Source organism: Hippocampus bargibanti, linkage group LG12, assembly GCF_051943395.1.
Source record: "Hippocampus bargibanti isolate YZ-2025 linkage group LG12, ASM5194339v1, whole genome shotgun sequence".
NCBI lineage: Eukaryota > Metazoa > Chordata > Actinopteri > Syngnathiformes > Syngnathidae > Hippocampus > Hippocampus bargibanti.
In genome coordinates this window covers 19307313-19325345 of record NC_142745.1, presented here as the reverse complement: position 1 = coordinate 19325345, position 18033 = coordinate 19307313, and the positions used below count along the sequence as shown (strand labels likewise).

Genomic DNA, 18033 nt, shown 5'->3' with positions numbered 1-18033 from the left:
TTAGTCGCTGGGGGTTTTGCCTGCCACTGGGATGGCTATGTGTGTGATTTGCCCTCATAGAGCAGCTGGGAAGGACGAAGCTCTTGGTGTTCGATTTTGTGCAAGTGAAAGATGTGGATGTGCCTGGTGGGAAGTCAGAGAGTAGGGTCATGTATATTTGGGTTCATAATGGTGTGTTTGGTGTCGGTGCTGTTTTTTTTTTGTGTTAAAAAGCAGGGAGGTCACCCATCTCAACACACTGTAGCAACTCCAATACAATGTCGCAGCTTCTACGCTCGCCTGCCGAGACCTTGACTGTGGACTTTTGATGCTTTGATGACAAACGTTTGCGGACAGCACTGCAGGTTGGACGATAGTCGCGTCGACGTACACGATGAAAATGTGTATTTGTATTCATCTCGCAGCCGTATGTGCATGCAATGTGTACACATTTTTAGCAGTTGCTGACTGGCCACCGTTTCTGCCTTGTAATGCTGCTCCCCGTGGTTGATTGATCTTCTTCCCGGCCAGGGTGGGGTGAGCTGGGCAAGAGGCGGACCAATAAGAGGAAGAAAAAGAAAGCATGACATAGCGCTTTTATTTGGCTCACCCTCATTGAACGCACGACTTCACCTTGCCATCACTCGCCTGTGGCAACCTCCCGAACCGCAACGGCGACATGTGTCATGTCCACTAGAAAAAAAGGCCCCAAAAACCTTTGCCACTTTCTTCTTCACTTTACCTCCGAAGCCGCAACCAAACAGCCTCACCACAAGTTACATTTTGCGTCTTGGACAGGAAATGATTCGAGATGACTCATCAGTCGGATCAATACTTAAACCTTGCCAATAGCTAAATGGGCATGAAAGGCATTCTCGTCCCCTACCACTCTTGTTATAATAATAATAATCATAATACATTTCATTTATAAGTGCCTTTCAAAACTCTCAAGGTCACTTTACAGTCACAGGAGAAGTTTTTATGTGGGTGAGCAGCGGCAGCCACACGCGCCAGCGTTCACTCAACCCGGAAGTAACTCAAATAGATAGAAAGCTGGCAAAAAAAAATAGACCAAAAAAGTCCAGACTTCCCACGTGAGATTGAGAGCCACCCAGCCACCCATCCATTCGCCACCTAGCTCGTCAGAAAGCCAGCCACCCAACCATCCATCCATCTGCCATTTAGCTCGCCTATCTAGCGAGCTACCTAGCTATCTATCTATTTGCTATCATGCTCGCTGGCTAGTCCTCCCTCTTTTTTTTTTTTTTTTTTTTTGCAACTTCGAATTTTGTGGACGCCACATTAAATTCAAACAAATGTCTCACTGTTAGTTCCGATAGTACAGAATGGATACTCGGTCAAATGTATGCCTTTGTTGAGATAATTTTATCCACGGATCATGAAAATGAGGTACAGCGATACATTGGCTTCGGAACTTAATTGGTTCCCAGACAGAGTTGTAAGGCGAAAAGTGTGTATCCCAAAAATGAATTTCCCATCAGAAACTATTAAAATGAGAATAATCTGTTCCCAGGTCCCCAAATAACATAATTTTCTAAGCCTTAAAACGACACAAAATATACCTTATTTAATGTATAATAAATGTGCTATTGTATTATAATTAAAGAAATAAATTGTACTGTACAATAAAGTCGTTTTATTTACCTTTGTGATGGTCGTTGATGGCTTGATGGAATGGAGTGGCCGGTTGCATGAGCATTAAACACATGAAGAGGAACGTAGCCTTCCTCTTTCACCATCTTGAGGAATGATCCCTTGTTGGTGCTTTCTCTGCGATAATTTTACCTTGTTTCTCATCAATTGTGTTCTGTTTAGCTGGGTTCATAGCTTTTTGCATCAAGTGTATAGATTGCTTGTGCGGGTTGTTTGTGGAGCCTGATTGATATTTGATCTTTGATATTTTAACCTTGCAGTCTCCACTTTGCCTTTGAACTATCAAAGTTGAAACAAGTCCAAATTTCACTGTTTTCTATCCATTTTGTCACTCTCTCGCTCTGTCGTCTGCCTGTCTCTTTAATGTTTAAACCACCTCCCCTCACTGCTGCGTTCTTGACCAATCATGTGGCTTAAAATGAAGACTGGGGGCGGGGAATAGAGGACAAAAACAAGTCGGCTGCTATTTTGTTGTTAGGAGAACGGGGTCGTTCGCGAACGACACATCAGTCATTGTGGCAGCTCCGTGTTTATCCCGAAAAATAGTTCGTATGCCAAGGTAAAATTTTCATAAATTTAACATTCGTAAACCGAAAAGTTCGTAAGCCAACAGGTTTGTAAACCGAGGTATCACTGTATATATAAAGAGTTTGAGGCTGTCGATATGCGTTAGCGCGCCGCCGTAGTCACAAGACGCTAATGGTGTACGTGGGTTATCTGTTTTCCAAATCTTCAGGATTTTTTTTATTCTTCGGTTCTTGTAGTCCCTCTTTCAAAGCACATTTTCTAAATTAAATCAACACTGAGTGCAGATGTTTGTACATGTTATGAACAGAGAAGGTATGATTCCAATCATGTCTAGTTGCAGCTCCAACTTTATTTCGGAAAGACAAAGGCTCCATGGCCGGGAGGATCATTTCCCCCTGTTTCATGTCGTCTCTGTCAGAGGTTATATTTGGTTCAGTAGCTCTCAAACCCCCCAATGTCATTTCGTTGCACGTAATTGAGTCGAACAGATCTTGGCGACAACCCCCTGAGGGCATTTGCTGGAGAGGCGTCAATCTGTCCATCATTCATTTCCCCATTTCAAATGATTGACGCCTTGTCCTTGAACCCCGGACAGCTAGCCTTCAGCGCAACATTCGAAAAGATGGCCGTCCGCCTGTCTGCCCCTCACCCCCCAAAAGCAGTTTTTGCAGTGTCATCCTAGCAAAAGGGAGGGGTGGCGTATTCAGTCTTTGCCATTTTCTTGGTGGAAACAGCTCAGTCTGTGTTTTGTGTGTCCAAGGGCAAAAGGGGGTGGGGGGCCTGACGGAGAGCACATGCTTTGCATCTTTAAAAAGACACCCTTTAAATATGCAAAGCTGTGCACCAATGGGACCTTTTCAATCATTTAGCCTCTTACTCCAAGACTAAACTCGCTCTTGCATTTGGCTTTTATCATCATGGAATGGGGAACGTCCGCAAGGACAGAATCATGTAAATATCAGTGTCTGAAATAACGTCCGGGGAGTGCAAGTTTTACGTCGGGCGTACAACTTAGAAAATGTCTCCGCCCGGGTGGCCGACAACTTCTTCAAGAAAAAGAAAAAAAAATGTTTTTTTTTTTTCAAATCAAACTTTTGCTTTATTCAACAAAGCAAACGTTTGAACGAAGATTTCGAAATCTGAATAAATTATTCCGATTTCCAAACGTTTGTTCAGTTTGGAAATTTCGGAATTCTGGTTTGTTTGGAAATTTGCACACTCGGTACGGCAGCCAATCAGAAGCCTGCTTCGTGCTTCCGGACTTTCCTGGGCGTTATAAGGTTGTGCATTTGCATATAATTTTCCAAAGTAGATGCACAGAACCTCAGCCCCACAAGAAAGATTCAAAAGAAGCTAACAAAATTTATGACGCTACAAAATGGAAACGTTTATTACACCGTGACTGGAAAATTAAATGTATTATTATTATTAGTAGTAGTATTACTATTAGTAGTATTATTATTAAAAGCATCGTGGAAAGAAGAGTTGTAGCTGACGACGCAACGCAAGCATTGCATTGTGCAACATGACGAACAGTGTATGGACAAACGACAACTGGAGCAAACATCATCAGCAAGGGATATTTACCATCAATTAAGCAAGGGAGCATCCTTAATACTTTGCAACAATGTTTTTTTGCGATTAGTCATCTTATTGTGTTTCAAGTTGTGAAAAATGGGGCAAGTAACTTTTCAGAGATGCAAAAGCGAAATATGCCGCCTTGGCGTTTTTGTGTTACGGTGGTACGCTTACAGAAAGGCAGGCATTTTTTTCTTCTTTAAAGGACAACCGACACGTCCAGACAAGTTGCATCCATAATTTGTGACATCACTTCAAATGACTTCTACTGAGCGCATTTTACAAAGATTCCACGGCATATAGTTATAGTTTACCTTTTAAGACTCACGCTGAATATTCAGGAAGTCTTGTTTTCGAGTTGATGATGCCCTACGTGACATCACGGAGGGAACACCCGTGACAGAGAAAGCAACACACAATGCATTTTGGATACTTTTTTCGTCTGAAATCACCGTGTTGATGGCGAAATTAGAAGGAAAACTACGTAAATAACGCGATGGTCAATCGTTGTGTGTCGCACCAACACTACCAATAGTGGTAACACCATAAAGAAGGTGTAAGTTGACACAAATTCCCAGCGGACAAATCAGCCCATTTCCAACTGACCTTGTGCGCCATCTTGTGCATTTCCTGGGTGCTACATTGGAGTCCAGACGGCTCAAATTGTTAGGGAAGGACTTCTTTAATCGATTGCAAACATTTATGCTTTCCTCTTCAGAACTATTTGAATCATATTCACAACTGGATGAGTGACAAGAAAGGATCTTTTTCCGAATCTCAACTCTCTGAAGCCATTGTTTCGATTCTAGAGCAAGGCATTGTGTGACCAATAGTGACGTCACAAACAAGGGGGCGGGACTTTCTGAATCTTCCCAGTCCCAGCTCATTTTGTGGCAGTTTTGAGACACTTGAAGTCATTTTTATTGGTGTTTTGCATTTGACTAAAAATATCAGCCTGCGTGTTTTGGGTATTTTAGATGCTATAAAACGTTTTTCTGATGTCAGTGAGGAAACAAAAAAATGGTGTCGGTTGTCCTTTAAAATCCAATTAATTTCCAAACTCTGCCCCCACCCCGTCACCCATTTGTTGCTGCAGGAGCATGACATTGAGACTCCTCACGGCGTTCTTCACGTGACGATGAGGGGCGTTCCCAAGGGCAACCGACCCATCATCCTCACCTATCACGACATTGGCCTCAACCGTGAGTGAGCGCAACCTTGGGCTTGTGCGACGGCGCTTTCCCAACCCGTGACCCGTTTGCGTCCGCCTTTACAGACAAGTCGTGCTTCAATACCCTCTTCAACTACGAGGACATGCAGGAGATCACGCAGCACTTTGCGGTGGTCCATGTGGATGCCCCTGGCCAGCAGGAGGCTGCGCCTCCGTTCCCCGGCGGGTACGAGTCCTTTCGCCATTTGCCCTTAGTCCCCGTCGTATGTCATCAATCGTCTGTGATGGTCTTCCCGCAGCTACCGCTACCCGACGATGGATGAGTTGGCCGAAATGCTGCCGTCGGTGATGACTCAGCTCAAGTGAGTAGGCCGGGACGGGCGCCAATGCACAATGGCGAGTAACGCTATGCGGTCTTGCTGCCGTCCCCGTAGGGTCAACAGCATCATCGGCATCGGCGTGGGAGCCGGAGCATACGTCCTCACCCGCTTTGCCGTGAGTCCCCACATTCGCACCCCTCTGGTTTTTTTTTTACATTTTATTTTTATTATTATTATTATTCATATTTTTATCAGCTGAACAATCCCACGCTGGTGGAGGGCCTGGTGCTCATCAATATCGACCCGTGCGCTGAAGGTTGGATCGACTGGGCCGCTTCAAAAGTTTGTATCTCTGTCCTTCCCCCTAGCAAACATGTACAAGCCATGATTATGATGATGATTATGATGATGATTATAATGATGATTATGATAATAATGATGATGATGATGATGATGATTATTACTATTATTAGTCTTATTTGATTACGGTAATGTTTTTGAATGTTGCTGTGCCGACGACCATTTTGTGATTGGGAGCCTTTTACTGAGCGAGATGCTTGTTCTGTAGCCACAAAGGGACATAAGTCTTCTTGTGCCGGTCCCAAGCCCGGAAAAATACAGAGGGTTGTGTCAGGAAGGGCATCCGACGTAAAAGCTTGGCCAAAACAAACATGCAGATCTAACCTCTGAAGATGGAGGACACTGATTCGCTGTGTGTGAAGGGTTATTGTTGTTGTTATTACTATTAAATATAAATTAAATTATATAAAATAAAAAAATATTAGAAACCATTATTATTATAATAATAGTTGTTGTTATTAGTAGTAGTAATATTAAATATAAATTATATATAAAAATAAACCTATATATATAATATATATATATATATAACTGTTATTTTATATATATATAAAATAACAGTTATTTTAACGTGTCAGTATTATTATTATTATTATTATTATTATTATTATTATTATTATTACAGTAAAGTCTCGTTATATCGATATTCAAGGGAGTCCGAAAAAATATCGATATAACCGGGACTATCGATATATCCGACCCTGTCTGCATGTAATTTTCTCCGTGCGTGCATAGAAATAGTATCGATATAACCGGGACTATCGATATATCCGATATCGATATAACGAGACTTTACTGTATTATTATTATTATTATTATTATTATTATTATTATTATTATTATTGTTATTATTATTCAAACGTCGTTTGGCGGCTTTCTTGTTCTGCGCTGCAGCTTTCTGGATGGACCAGTAACCTGGTTGATATCGTCATGGCTCACCATTTCAGCAGCGTGAGTTTCTGCAACATGTCCTCCTTTTCTTATCTGCCTTTTTCCTTCTGCCTGTATGAAATACTCGAGTAAATTTCCCAGGAGACCTTGACTAAGACTTGAGCCAATTCTTCTTTTCCTGCTGTCTCATGACTTGGCTTCTTCTGTGGTGACGGCACGCTTGGCCGCACTTATTTTGCCCGTGTTCGCCGCCGCCTTAGGATGAGCTGACCGAGAATCAGGAGCTGATCCAGACGTACCGGCTCCACATCGCCCAAGACATCAACCAGGACAACTTGGCTCTCTTCTGCGGCTCCTACCAATAGTATGAATCCGCCTGTTGTTCTTGGGGGCGACGTATCTGTTAGAGACAGGCGACCAATCCTGCCATTATTTGTCTCCCGCAGTCGCCAGGACCTGGAAATCGAACGGCCCATCGTGGGTTTGAACGAGAGCTCCGTCAACACGCTAACGTAAGCCGCTCTTGTTCCACTTTGATTTTTCCCTTGTGATTTTATTTTTAGCCATATAAGACAAACGCCTTTGTTGTTTCCAGGTGCCCCGCTTTGCTGGTTGTCGGTGACACGTCGCCCGCCGTGGACGCCGTGGTAAATGATGCCTCTAGCAGGATTTCCCAAAGTAGCTCTGAATAAGTTGGAAATCATGCCAAATGTGTTCTTCCTTAGGTGGAATGCAATTCTAGGCTGAACCCCACAAAGACCACCCTGTTGAAGGTGAAAACCTAAACCTTTTAGAATAGATGAAAAGAATTGCTTTGAAATAAATGAAGACTTCATTTTGGAAATCCAAGAGTAACACATTTCGCGCTTTCGATGCCTCTGACTCGTTTCCGTGCAACATGACTTATTAACTACTAACACGAGCCTTCATGTGTGCCGTAATAATAATAATAATAATAATAATAATAATATAGTGAGACCTCAACTTACGAACTTAATTGGTTCCCAGACAGAGTGTGTAAGGCGAAAAGTGTGCATCTCAAAAAGAATTTTCCAACAGGAAACCATTAAAATGGGAATAATCAGTTCCCGGGTTTCCATAAAATATACTTTTCAACTACAAAAGCCTTAAAACTACACACAACATACCTTATTCTATGTATAATAAATGTGCTATTGTATTGTAATGAAAGAAATACACTGCATTGTATCATAAAGTCACTTTATTTACATTTGTGATGGTCATTGATGGCTTGATGGAATGGCGTTGGAGGTCGAAGGTCAAAGGGAATTGCTGTTCGGAAAGAGAGGCACATTACATGAGGACTGTAATTAAAGAAATAAACTGTGCTGTAAAATAACGTTTTATTTACCTTTTTGATGGTCGTTGATGGCTTATGGAAGGCGAGTCACCTTCCATAAGGACTGTGGGTAACTTAACCTCTGGTTTGGCTTCTCTTCTTTTTTCTTTGGAGACCCATCATTTTTGCTGATTAAAAACCTCTTCATTGACACCTGTTGCTTTCTGACTTGTAAGGTCTTACGAAGCTGAGGCATCACATTATTGTTCATCATGTTGATGATTGTCATAGCCACAGTCTTTTCTGGATGGAACTGTTCGATAAAAGCCTGCACATCATTCCACTTTGCCAACATTGCCTTTATGAGCTCACTTGATGCTGCAGCCATCTCCTCCTCAGATTTACTTCCGCATTGAATAAACACTGGCGCGTGTGGCTCCCGCTGCTCACCCACAGAAAAACTTATCCTGTGACTGTAAAGTGACCTTGAGAGTTTTGAAAGACGCTTAGAAATGTATTATTATTATTATTAGTAGTAGTAGTAGTAGTAGTAGTAGTATTATGTTGAATTCTTTGTTGTGTTTGACTGTGGATTTCATTTCTCCACTGTCTCAGATGGCTGATTGCGGAGGCCTGCCCCAGGTTGTGCAGGTACAAGTTTGACTTTTTGTCAACCAACCCCCCATCCCCCTCCCCCGGATGTCGTTTTTGTCATTTTGGCTCCTCACCCTCTCTGTCACGTTGTCTCCCGACAGCCGGGAAAACTTGCTGAGGCCTTCAAGTACTTTGTCCAGGGAATGGGCTACAGTAAGTCTGCACCTCTTTTAACTTCTGCAAACACCTTCCGTTGGACGTTCCCCTTTCAAATCGGCAAGAATCAACTCCACCACCTCTGACGCAGTGTACCTTTGGTGCATTTGCTGTTGTCTTCCGGAACTTATTTAGTAGTTACCGTATTTTCTGGTGTATAAGGTACACCCCCACAATGAATGGTATATTTTCAAACTTTTTCCATACGGTCCCTGACAAGTCTTGTCGCTTATCCAAGTTGTAGGAACAACAAATAATAACTTGACTTGTAGTTTATCTATTGGAATCAGAAATGGCTTATATGAAAGGCAAAGCCCTCTAGATTATGATTATTATACCAAAATAAAGTTTTGTCTCATTCATTGAGTTTTATTATTTAATTAGGACAGAAAGGTCAGATTTTGCTTGGACAAAAGTCTTGTCGCATACAAAAATAATGTAGAAGTGATACCTATATTTCATTTTGAATACATAAATATGCTACAATAACGTCAGAACATAAAGTCATGATGCCTTAAAAAAATAATTAATATCGGGGTAATAGCTCCCGTGAGCTTGGAGGACTGCATCCATACGTCTCGGCAATGACTCAATTAATTTATGGATGAAGTCATCTGGAATTGGATTGGATTGGTTTTGCCTTCATTAGTCTCGCAGTGGAGAAATTTGCATTTCACAGCCGCAAAGTTATGTAAGGAATGAAAGTAGAAAAACAACATACAGGAGCTTGCAAAGAAAGCAGTCTTGCAGGACTCCCAGAGTTCATCGAGATTCTTCGGTTCCATCTTCCAAGCCTCCTTCTTCATCTTACGATAAGGCGCACCTTCAATGAATGAAAAACGTTTTCCAAATATAATCTAGAAATATAAAGTTTTCCAAATATAAGGCACACCACTTTATAAGGCGCTACAATAGAGGCTGGGGTTACGCACTACTTCGGTGGCTGCTGACAGTAGTTGCCAGACCTGTTGTGGCTCAATACGACTCCACATATCTGGCGCTCTGGCGTATAAGGCGCATGGTTATCTTGTCAAGAAAATCGAGGCTTTTGGGTGCGCCTTATACACCGAAAAATATGGTAACTTTGGTCATCTTATAGCGGAACTGTGGCGTCACGCGGAAGTGCGCCTTTCAACCCTTTGATGTCTTTCAAGTGAGCCTGACTCATTCCCACGCAGGCCAAGGGTATATCAGTAGCCAGCGTGGGACAGAGAGATTGGAGGGAATCACGGGGCAGAATCATCTCGGACTCAGACCCAGACAGACACGCAGCTCGCAGAGACCCGCTCAGCATCGGACGGAGTTTCACAGCACGATTTGCTCGACTCCACGCCACGCTCAAGCTCTGGGATACATCTGCGTGTCACTCTCCTGGGAGATCTGACAACGAACCTACTTTGGATTAAAGAGAAACATCAAACTCTTTAGAACAGCCCAGGAAGCAGAGCTGGAGGGAGCAGAGCTGAAGATGTTGAGGTTTTCTTTGGGAGTGACCAGGTTGGATAGGATCAGGAATGAGTACATTAGGGGGACAACTCATATTAGAGGCTTTGGAGAGAAAGTCAGAGAGGCCAGACTGAGATGGTTTGGACATGTCCAGAGGAGAGAGAGTGACTATATAGGGAGAAGGATTCTGAGCCTTGAAATGCCAGGAGACCGAGAGGAAGACCAAAGAGGAGGTCTATGAATGTTGTCAAAGAGGACATGAAGGTAGCCAGAGGATGCACAAAACCGGGTTTGATGGAGGACATTGATTTGCTGTGGCGACCCCTGAAGGGAAAAGCCGAAAGGAACAGAAGAAGAAGATAGCGGAACAGCCCCGATGATGTCATTGGATTGCATTGGATGTACCTTCTTGAAGTCAAAAGAACAAAGTCAAAAGAACAAAAAAAAAACTAAAGAAATAATATGCAAATAATATTTTTTTAAAAATAGAGTCAGTAACAGTCATTCATTCTTCAGCACTTGCTGTACCTTCTTTGTGACATGAAGCAGTTCTAGATGAAAGAGGAGAGGATCAAAGCATCATTTTCAGCAGTGGATCAGGGACGTTATGGTCGAATGTGCACGTCAAAGTCAGCTTTATTGTCAAATATGCTAATATGCATGACATACAGCAGAGATGAAATTACTGTCCTCGGACCCAGCGTGCAAGGCACTTATAATGACTTTGACAAACATAATAAACACGAAAACGCCAATTTGCCAGGAGAGAGAGGAGCCTCTGCGTGTTCACGCGCCGCCATCTTAGGGGGGGAGAAACAAAAATAACAAATAATATGACAACACAAAGACACACAGAGTCATTCATTTTCAGCACATGCTGTACCATCTTTGTGACATGAAGCAGTTCTAGATGAAAGAGAGGATTAAAGCGTCCTTTTCAGCAGTGGATCAGGGAAGTCATGGTGGAATGTGCACGTCTACTACAAGCTAAATTTTGAAAGCAAACACGCAGCTGTAGCATCCAATGACGAAAAGAGATTGTCTCTGTTGGGGTAATTCGCTATACAAACATCTTTAAAAACCCATTAGTCTCACATCTCCTGTCCCACGTAAATCCGCCTCAATTCCAAGCCGCGACAGTTCCACATACGCATCTGCGCTCTGCGCTGACGCTCCTTTCTTCTTATCGCGAGCTCCATGCTGGCACCTTTTTTTTTAAAACTCTGTGTCTGCCTGGTCAAAAATGTCCGTCTTTTGCCGCACGCGGACGCTAACGTGGTTACCCTTTTGCTATCCGTAGCATTCGGTAGAAGTGCCCGTTCTCAGGAGGTGAGGCGCCAACTCAAAAGAGAGAAATTGTCTCTACGTTGTCTGCCGTGTTTTCTCCTTCTGTCTCTCGCTGCTGTGTGGTGTCAAACGGGCCTCCCGCCAAGTGTTGACCTCTCAAAATGGTTTGGACGATGCTCGTGGCCAATGTTCCCTCTAATTTTTCACGTGTCTGAGCAGACACAGAAGCTCCCTGAGCACACTTAGGAGCACTGTGAGCAACATCAGATGTGTACGCTGCGGCCACACGCCAGTATCATGCCTGTTGAAAATCTTGGATCATAGCAAGTTACATGGCTTATTAAAAGAATCAAATTACAGCAGCAATTTTCATTATTTAACTTTTAATATAACTGATTTGGCCCACTTAAAGGACAACCGACACCAGTTTTTTGGTTTCCTAACTGACATCAGAAAACGTTTTATAGCATCTAAAATACCCAAAACACGCAGGCTGATATTTACAGTCAAATGCAAAACACCAATAAAAATGACTAGTGTCCCAAAACTACTTCAAAATGTCCTCGGAGATGGCGAGTTTCAGAAAGTCCCGCCCCTTTGTTCATGACGTCACACCAGGACGTCTTGCCTTGCAAGAGAATCAAAACAATGGCTTCAGATTCGGAGAAGATGGTTGCTTGTTCCTCATCCAGTTATGAATATGATTCAAATAGTTCTGAAGAGGAAAGCATAAATGTTTGCAATCGATTAAAGAAGTCATTCCGTGTCATTTTGAGGCATCTGGACTGAAATGTAGCGTCCCAGAAAATGTACAAGATGGCGCCCAAGCTCCGTTGGAAATGGGCTGATTTGTCTGCTGGGAATTTGTGTCAACTAGTATCAAATAGAAGTCTTGATGCAACACACAACGATTCACCATCGCGTTATTTATGTTTTTTCTTTCTAATTTCGCCGGCTCAACACGAAGTTTTCAGACCAAACAAAGTACCCAAAATGCATTGTGTGTTGCTTTCTCGGTCAGGGGCAGTCATCAACTCGAAAACAAGACTTCCTGAATATTCAGTGTGAGTCTTAAAAGTGAAATATAGCAATATGCCGTGGAATCTTTGTAAAATACGCTCAGTAGAAGTCATTTGAAGCCATTTTACAAATTATGGACACAACTTGTCCGGAGGCGTCGGTTGTCCTTTAAAATAGAAAAGAACAAAAATATTGTTGTTCATGTGTTGTGCGTATGGGCAGTATGGGCAGGGCACATTCGCGTCGTTGTGCTCCGATTGGCTGCGTAGTGTACGTGAACTGTGAACTGGACACCTGTCACTCATTGAGTTACTTTGCGAAATGGTACAAAATATATATATATGTGTGTGTGTGTGTGTGTGTGTGTGTGTGTGTGCGTGTGCGTGTGTGTGTAAGTGGTCTAATTAACTAGATTATATCCGTTCTAAAAATAGATTTTACGTAATGTGTTTCTGTCTTATATTCTTTACTGCTCTGCATAGGTGTTCTTGTGCGCTAAGTGTGCAAGCAGTGCGCGATTGCGCACACGCGCAGTTTAACAATAATAATACATTTAATTTCTAAGCGCATTTCCACTCAAATTGCAGGACCCACAGAATATGAATAACATAATAAATAACAAATATTCAATGCAGCGTTAGAAACCTTAGACTCTCTTTTTTCAACAGAAAAAAAGAGTTAATGCCTAAATTACATGGATCTGGAGTTATCTGAACTTGAAATGGGGGCGGCTGCACAAAAGGCAAATGCTGCCCCCTCGCGAGAGGGAAAAACTTTGCCAGTGGTCTGACCGGAGCTTAGAGGGAACATTGCTCGTGGCGTTCCACTCTGTGTCTTCACTTGTACGCCGTACGCTCGCCAGACCCAAATTGGCCCTTTTACCAAAAATCCAACACGCTCGCTCGCACGTGTTGTTGTTTTTCGCCGAGTGCGCGAGAGGCGCGTTGCCTCGAAATGCCACCCGAGTCCTCCTGCTGAGCAACAGGTCGCCGTAGGATTATATGAGATTTAAAAAGAAGTGTTTCCATCCCAAGAAAAGCTGGAAAATAAATCCAAACACCTCAGCGTGCTGGCGAAAGCTACTTTTGGCCTCGTTAACATGTCGCCGCTGTGGGAAAAGCCCCAAGGTTGGAATGTGGCGGGGGCGCACATTTGCGCTTGTTTGGTCTTTTCATCTTGAGCGTCCAATCAGCTGATGGTGGAGCGAGCGAAAATAGCTTTTGAACCTTTCTTCCTCTTTCTGTCCTCCAGTCCCTTATGTCCTTCTCAGTCACCTGAGCAACGAATCAGGTACCCGGGATGGAGGTGGGGGGCGGGGGGCTTCCAAAGCTCTCCGACTAGAAAGCTTTGAAGCCTCACAGCAAACCCGCCCGCCCGCGTGGATGAATGGCATGCAGCATATAATACACAGAAATCCTGTATGGCGCACTGTGGTTCTTGTTGAGTCAGTTTTTTTTAATCCGTCAGGATTTCTGGAATACTTTGGTGCACATTTGTCCCCCGCCTCCCTACTTTCGAACCTTTAGCATGAATGTATTCTTTATTTTTGTTTCTTTTTGCATGAATGATGGTATTATTTGATTGCAAATGCTTCTTTTTGTTGTGGAGATACTGTACCTCAAGATGTTTTATTTTTGTCATTGTTGTTTATTTTCCTCATACAGTCAAACCTGGGTTTTCGAACTTCTCGGTTCTCGTCCTGATCGGTTTCTGACTAAGATTTTTTTTTTTTTTTTATCATAATAATAACAATAATAATAGTCATAATACATTTGATTTATAAGCGCCTTTCAAAACTCTCAAGGTGACTGTATAGCAGGGGTGTCCAAAGTCAGTCCTCGAGGGCCGCCGTCCTGCCTGTTTTCCAGCTCTCCCAGGAGCAACGCACCTGATTCAAATCATCAGGACCATTTTGATGCCGCTTCAGAGCTGGCTGATGAGCTGATCATTTGAATCAGGTGCGTTGCTCCTGGTAGAGCTGGAAAACAGGCAGGACGGCGGCCCTCGAGGACCGACTTTGGACACCCCTGCTTTACAGTCACAGGATAAGTTTTTCTGCAGGTCAGCAGCGGCAGCCACAGACGCCAGCGTTCACTCAACCCGGAAGTAATTCAAATAGATAGAAAGATAAATAGCTAGCCAACAGATAGCTAGGTAGATAGCCAGCTAGCTAGCTAATAGATACCACTTAGATAGCTAATAGATAGCAAATAGATAGCAAATGATAATAATAATAATAATACATTTGATTTCTAAGCGCCTTTCAAAACTCTCAAGGTCAGTCACAGGCTAAGTTTTTCTACAGGTGAGCAGCGGCAGCCACATGCGCTCAACTCGGAAGTAACTTACGCCCGGGTTTACAACCGCAAATGGGTTCTGGACCAAAAATGAGCCATCCAAATGCACCACTCGTCTCTCCTCCTCTTCCTTGTACGCCACTTCCTTGTGTGATGTTTCATTGTGACCGCTGCATTATCCATTTTCTCACTCTCTCTGTCGTCCGCGCCTGTCTTTTTAGTATTTAACAGTATTTAACAGAGTTTGCAGCTCTGTGTTTCTGTACCCCCCCCCCCCTCACTGCTGCGTTCTTGACCAATCACGTGGCTTTAACCGAGGACTGGGGGCGGGGAATAGAGGACAAAAACAAGTCCGCTGCCATTTTCTTGTTAGGAGAACGGGCTCGTTCGCAAACGACACATTACTCGTTGTGGCAACTCCGTGTGTATACTGAAAAATAGATCGTATGCCAGGGTTTAATTTTCATGAATTTAACATTCGGTTGATGTTTTGGTTTTCTACCAAGTCGGTTCTCGAACAGCTTTCTGGAACGGATTATGGTCGAAAACCCAGGTTTGACTGTATTCTGAAATTGTTTGCATGTTTGTCACAGCACTTTGCTTCTATGTGGCGGGGATTTGTACAATATTTGTTTTTGTTTTAACTGCCTGTTTTGTTTGCCGCAGTCCCGTCGGCAGGAATGACTCGCCTGGCTCGATCGCGCACCGCCTCTTCTTCCAGCATCACCTCCATGGACAGCAGCAGTCGCAGCCGCCACAACTTGAACAGCCTGCTGGAAAACAACCCCCCCGCGGCCCTGGAACGCACCCCGCAGACCATGGAGGTGTCCTGCTGAGGTCATCGCCTTTCCAGGGGGGCCGGGGGGGGTTCCCATCTTAACTTATGTCCCCTCTCGTACGCTCAATTCAATGCCCGCAGGTTCCGTAAGGAGCCACGTGATTTAGAAGATGATATAGTCACTCCCTAGCTATCGAAAACAGAAACCTCTTCTTAACTCTTCTATCGTTAAACAAAAGACATTCCTTCACCAATACGACCGCTACATTCAGATGACTTGTCCATTCACAGGTGGCAGGTCGCACCGATTCTTTTTCACCCATCAATGTTGTTCATCTAGCGTTGCTTTTGTCATTGTATGCTTACCCCAAATCGGAATATGCTGCCTCTATCAATCGGTCGCCAGCCGCCATTTTTAAACGCTGTAAATAGAATGTGGCGAGCGTGTAAACGCCCCCATGTGTTTAGATCGCCCCATAACTGCACAGGTACTCTCTAAACTTTTGGAGGCGGGGTGTGGAGGGGACAAGGAAAGTTGTTAAATGCATTTAAAGGACAACCGACACCATTTTTTTGTTTCCTAACTGACATCAGGAAAACGTTTTATAGCATCTAAAATACCCAAAAAAACGCAGGTTAATATTTTTTGTCAAACGCAAAACACCAATAAAAATGACTTAAAGTGTCCCAAAACTGCCACTAATGAGCTCAAAAGTGGAGAGATTCACAAAGTCTCGCCCCCACTTTGTGACATCTCGTCAGGATACTCCTTCACAAACTGCCTTGCTCCAGAATCAAAACAATGGCTTCAGAGAGTTCAGATTCGGAAAAAGATCCTTTCTTGTTAGTCATCCCGTTATGAATTTGATTCAAATAGTTTTGAAGAAGAAAGCATAAATGCTTGGAGATCGATTAAAGAAGACCTTCCGTATCAATTTGAGTCATGTAAGCAAGCAACAAAACTGGTGAAGGACACAATATATGAAGCTCCCTGAATAAGCAATATAGCATCAACTTGGGTGATATGTGGCATATAAGGACATGAATAGCAAAGAAGCTACAAGATGTCAACATCAATGCAGATTGCTTAATGGTTGGGCATGCAAAATGTTGTTTAAACTTTCAAGATGAAGAGTTACAAATGTACGTATGAATAACAGCGGTTATCCATCGCTAACTCCGGTTAGCTCCTCGTTCCAGCAGCTGAATGTTTGTCCCATAGGTTTCCTCCACTATGATGACGATTGCTCTCTTTCACCACTGGAAGCAACTTTCTACCTATTGTCAGGCTAAGAGGGTGACAGCAGTTATCCAAGCTGGGATTCGCACACTCCGGGAGCTACTCGGCTGGCTCTATATTGCTCTGGTCCGTTGGATATGGCTGGTTTGGGAATTTGTGTAAACGTACACCTTCTTTATATGTGTTACCACAATTGGCTGCCACGCAACAATTCGCCATTGCGTTATTGATGTAGTTTTCCTTCTAATTTTGCGATCAACATGGTGTTTTCAGATGAAACTAAATACCCAAAATGCATAGTGTGTCGCTTTCTTGGTCAGGGGTGTTCCCTCCGTGACGTCACATAGGGCACCGTCATCAACTCGAAAACAAGACTTCCTGAATATTCAGTGTGAGTCTTAAAACGTAAAATATAGCTATATTCGGTGGAATCTTTGTAAAATGCGCTCAGTAGGAGTCATTTGAAGTGATTTTACAAATTATGCACACAACTTGTCCAGAGGTGTTGGTTGTCCTTTAAACTAAACGGAACATACCATCTTAGAAAACAGCTTCAAGTAACTTTGATTGTGCATGTGTGTAAATGTGTATAATTTCCATTGGATTTGTTCCTCCCTCCTCCTTGTTTTATTTGTGCATTGTGTTGATTTTTCATGTGTCCCGTGGGTTTCTCTCACTTGTCTGCTGACTTTTACTGACGACTCAATAAAGTGGTAGAATATGATTGGTAGATTTTGGTTTTCTGTGCGCAAAACTGTCGTCATCATTTAAAAAGAATTGTCAAAAAATGTTGGTCAGTGATTTGTGGCATCACCACAGCGTTTTGGCTTTACGATGAAACTCATCTGATCAGGCCGACTCAGATGTCATGTGAATATGACCCTGAAATTCACAATCTGACGTCTCATTGAGTTTTTGTCCCCATAGATCTTTCGACAACTCACGACACATCATTGTCATAAAGTTGCAATTGCAACAGAGAACCCAAAAGGAAAGCTCCTCCTGTCAGTGTGTGAGGGATCTTAAACATCAACCACACAAAGCTGAATTGGGTTGAATATCTTTTATTTGGGGGAGGGGGTGTAATGGGAAAAAAATCTCAGAGCCCACAGTGAGCCTTCGTTGGAGCTTTCACTGTTTCCCTGTGACACATCTTAAAAATAGCAGACCGGGTCATTCCGATTGACTTTCTGTGGTTCCAAGAGAGAACCTGACCTTCCATTTATGTTCAGTATATCTCATTGTACATCATTGTTTTGTGAGCTTATGCGTTTTATTTTTGGTTTTGATGAATGAAAGTCTTCGCGTTGTAATACGATGGTGATATCGTGTGTGGTTGTTGTCTGTACGAACC

General features: G+C 43.0%; 1 protein-coding gene across 3 annotated transcripts in view; it reads left to right on the top strand.

The window, feature by feature from the left end:
* The window catches only part of ndrg3a (ndrg family member 3a), a 40208-nt gene extending 22805 nt beyond the window's left edge, over positions 1-17403 (top strand). For 2 of the 3 annotated variants that reach the window (XM_089009855.1, XM_089009857.1), the window contains 14 exons: positions 4856-4961; positions 5036-5156; positions 5230-5292; positions 5365-5425; positions 5506-5592; positions 6505-6561; positions 6762-6865; positions 6948-7013; positions 7097-7148; positions 7227-7274; positions 8417-8452; positions 8557-8608; positions 13616-13654; positions 15328-17403. In XM_089009855.1, the coding sequence (XP_088865981.1) occupies positions 4856-4961; positions 5036-5156; positions 5230-5292; positions 5365-5425; positions 5506-5592; positions 6505-6561; positions 6762-6865; positions 6948-7013; positions 7097-7148; positions 7227-7274; positions 8417-8452; positions 8557-8608; positions 13616-13654; positions 15328-15497 (1062 nt within the window). In that variant the 3' untranslated portion in view covers positions 15498-17403. The remainder of the gene's footprint in view (positions 1-4855; positions 4962-5035; positions 5157-5229; positions 5293-5364; positions 5426-5505; positions 5593-6504; positions 6562-6761; positions 6866-6947; positions 7014-7096; positions 7149-7226; positions 7275-8416; positions 8453-8556; positions 8609-13615; positions 13655-15327) is intronic. The other variant, XM_089009856.1, reaches the window with a different exon arrangement.
* Positions 17404-18033: the final 630 nt, after the last annotated feature.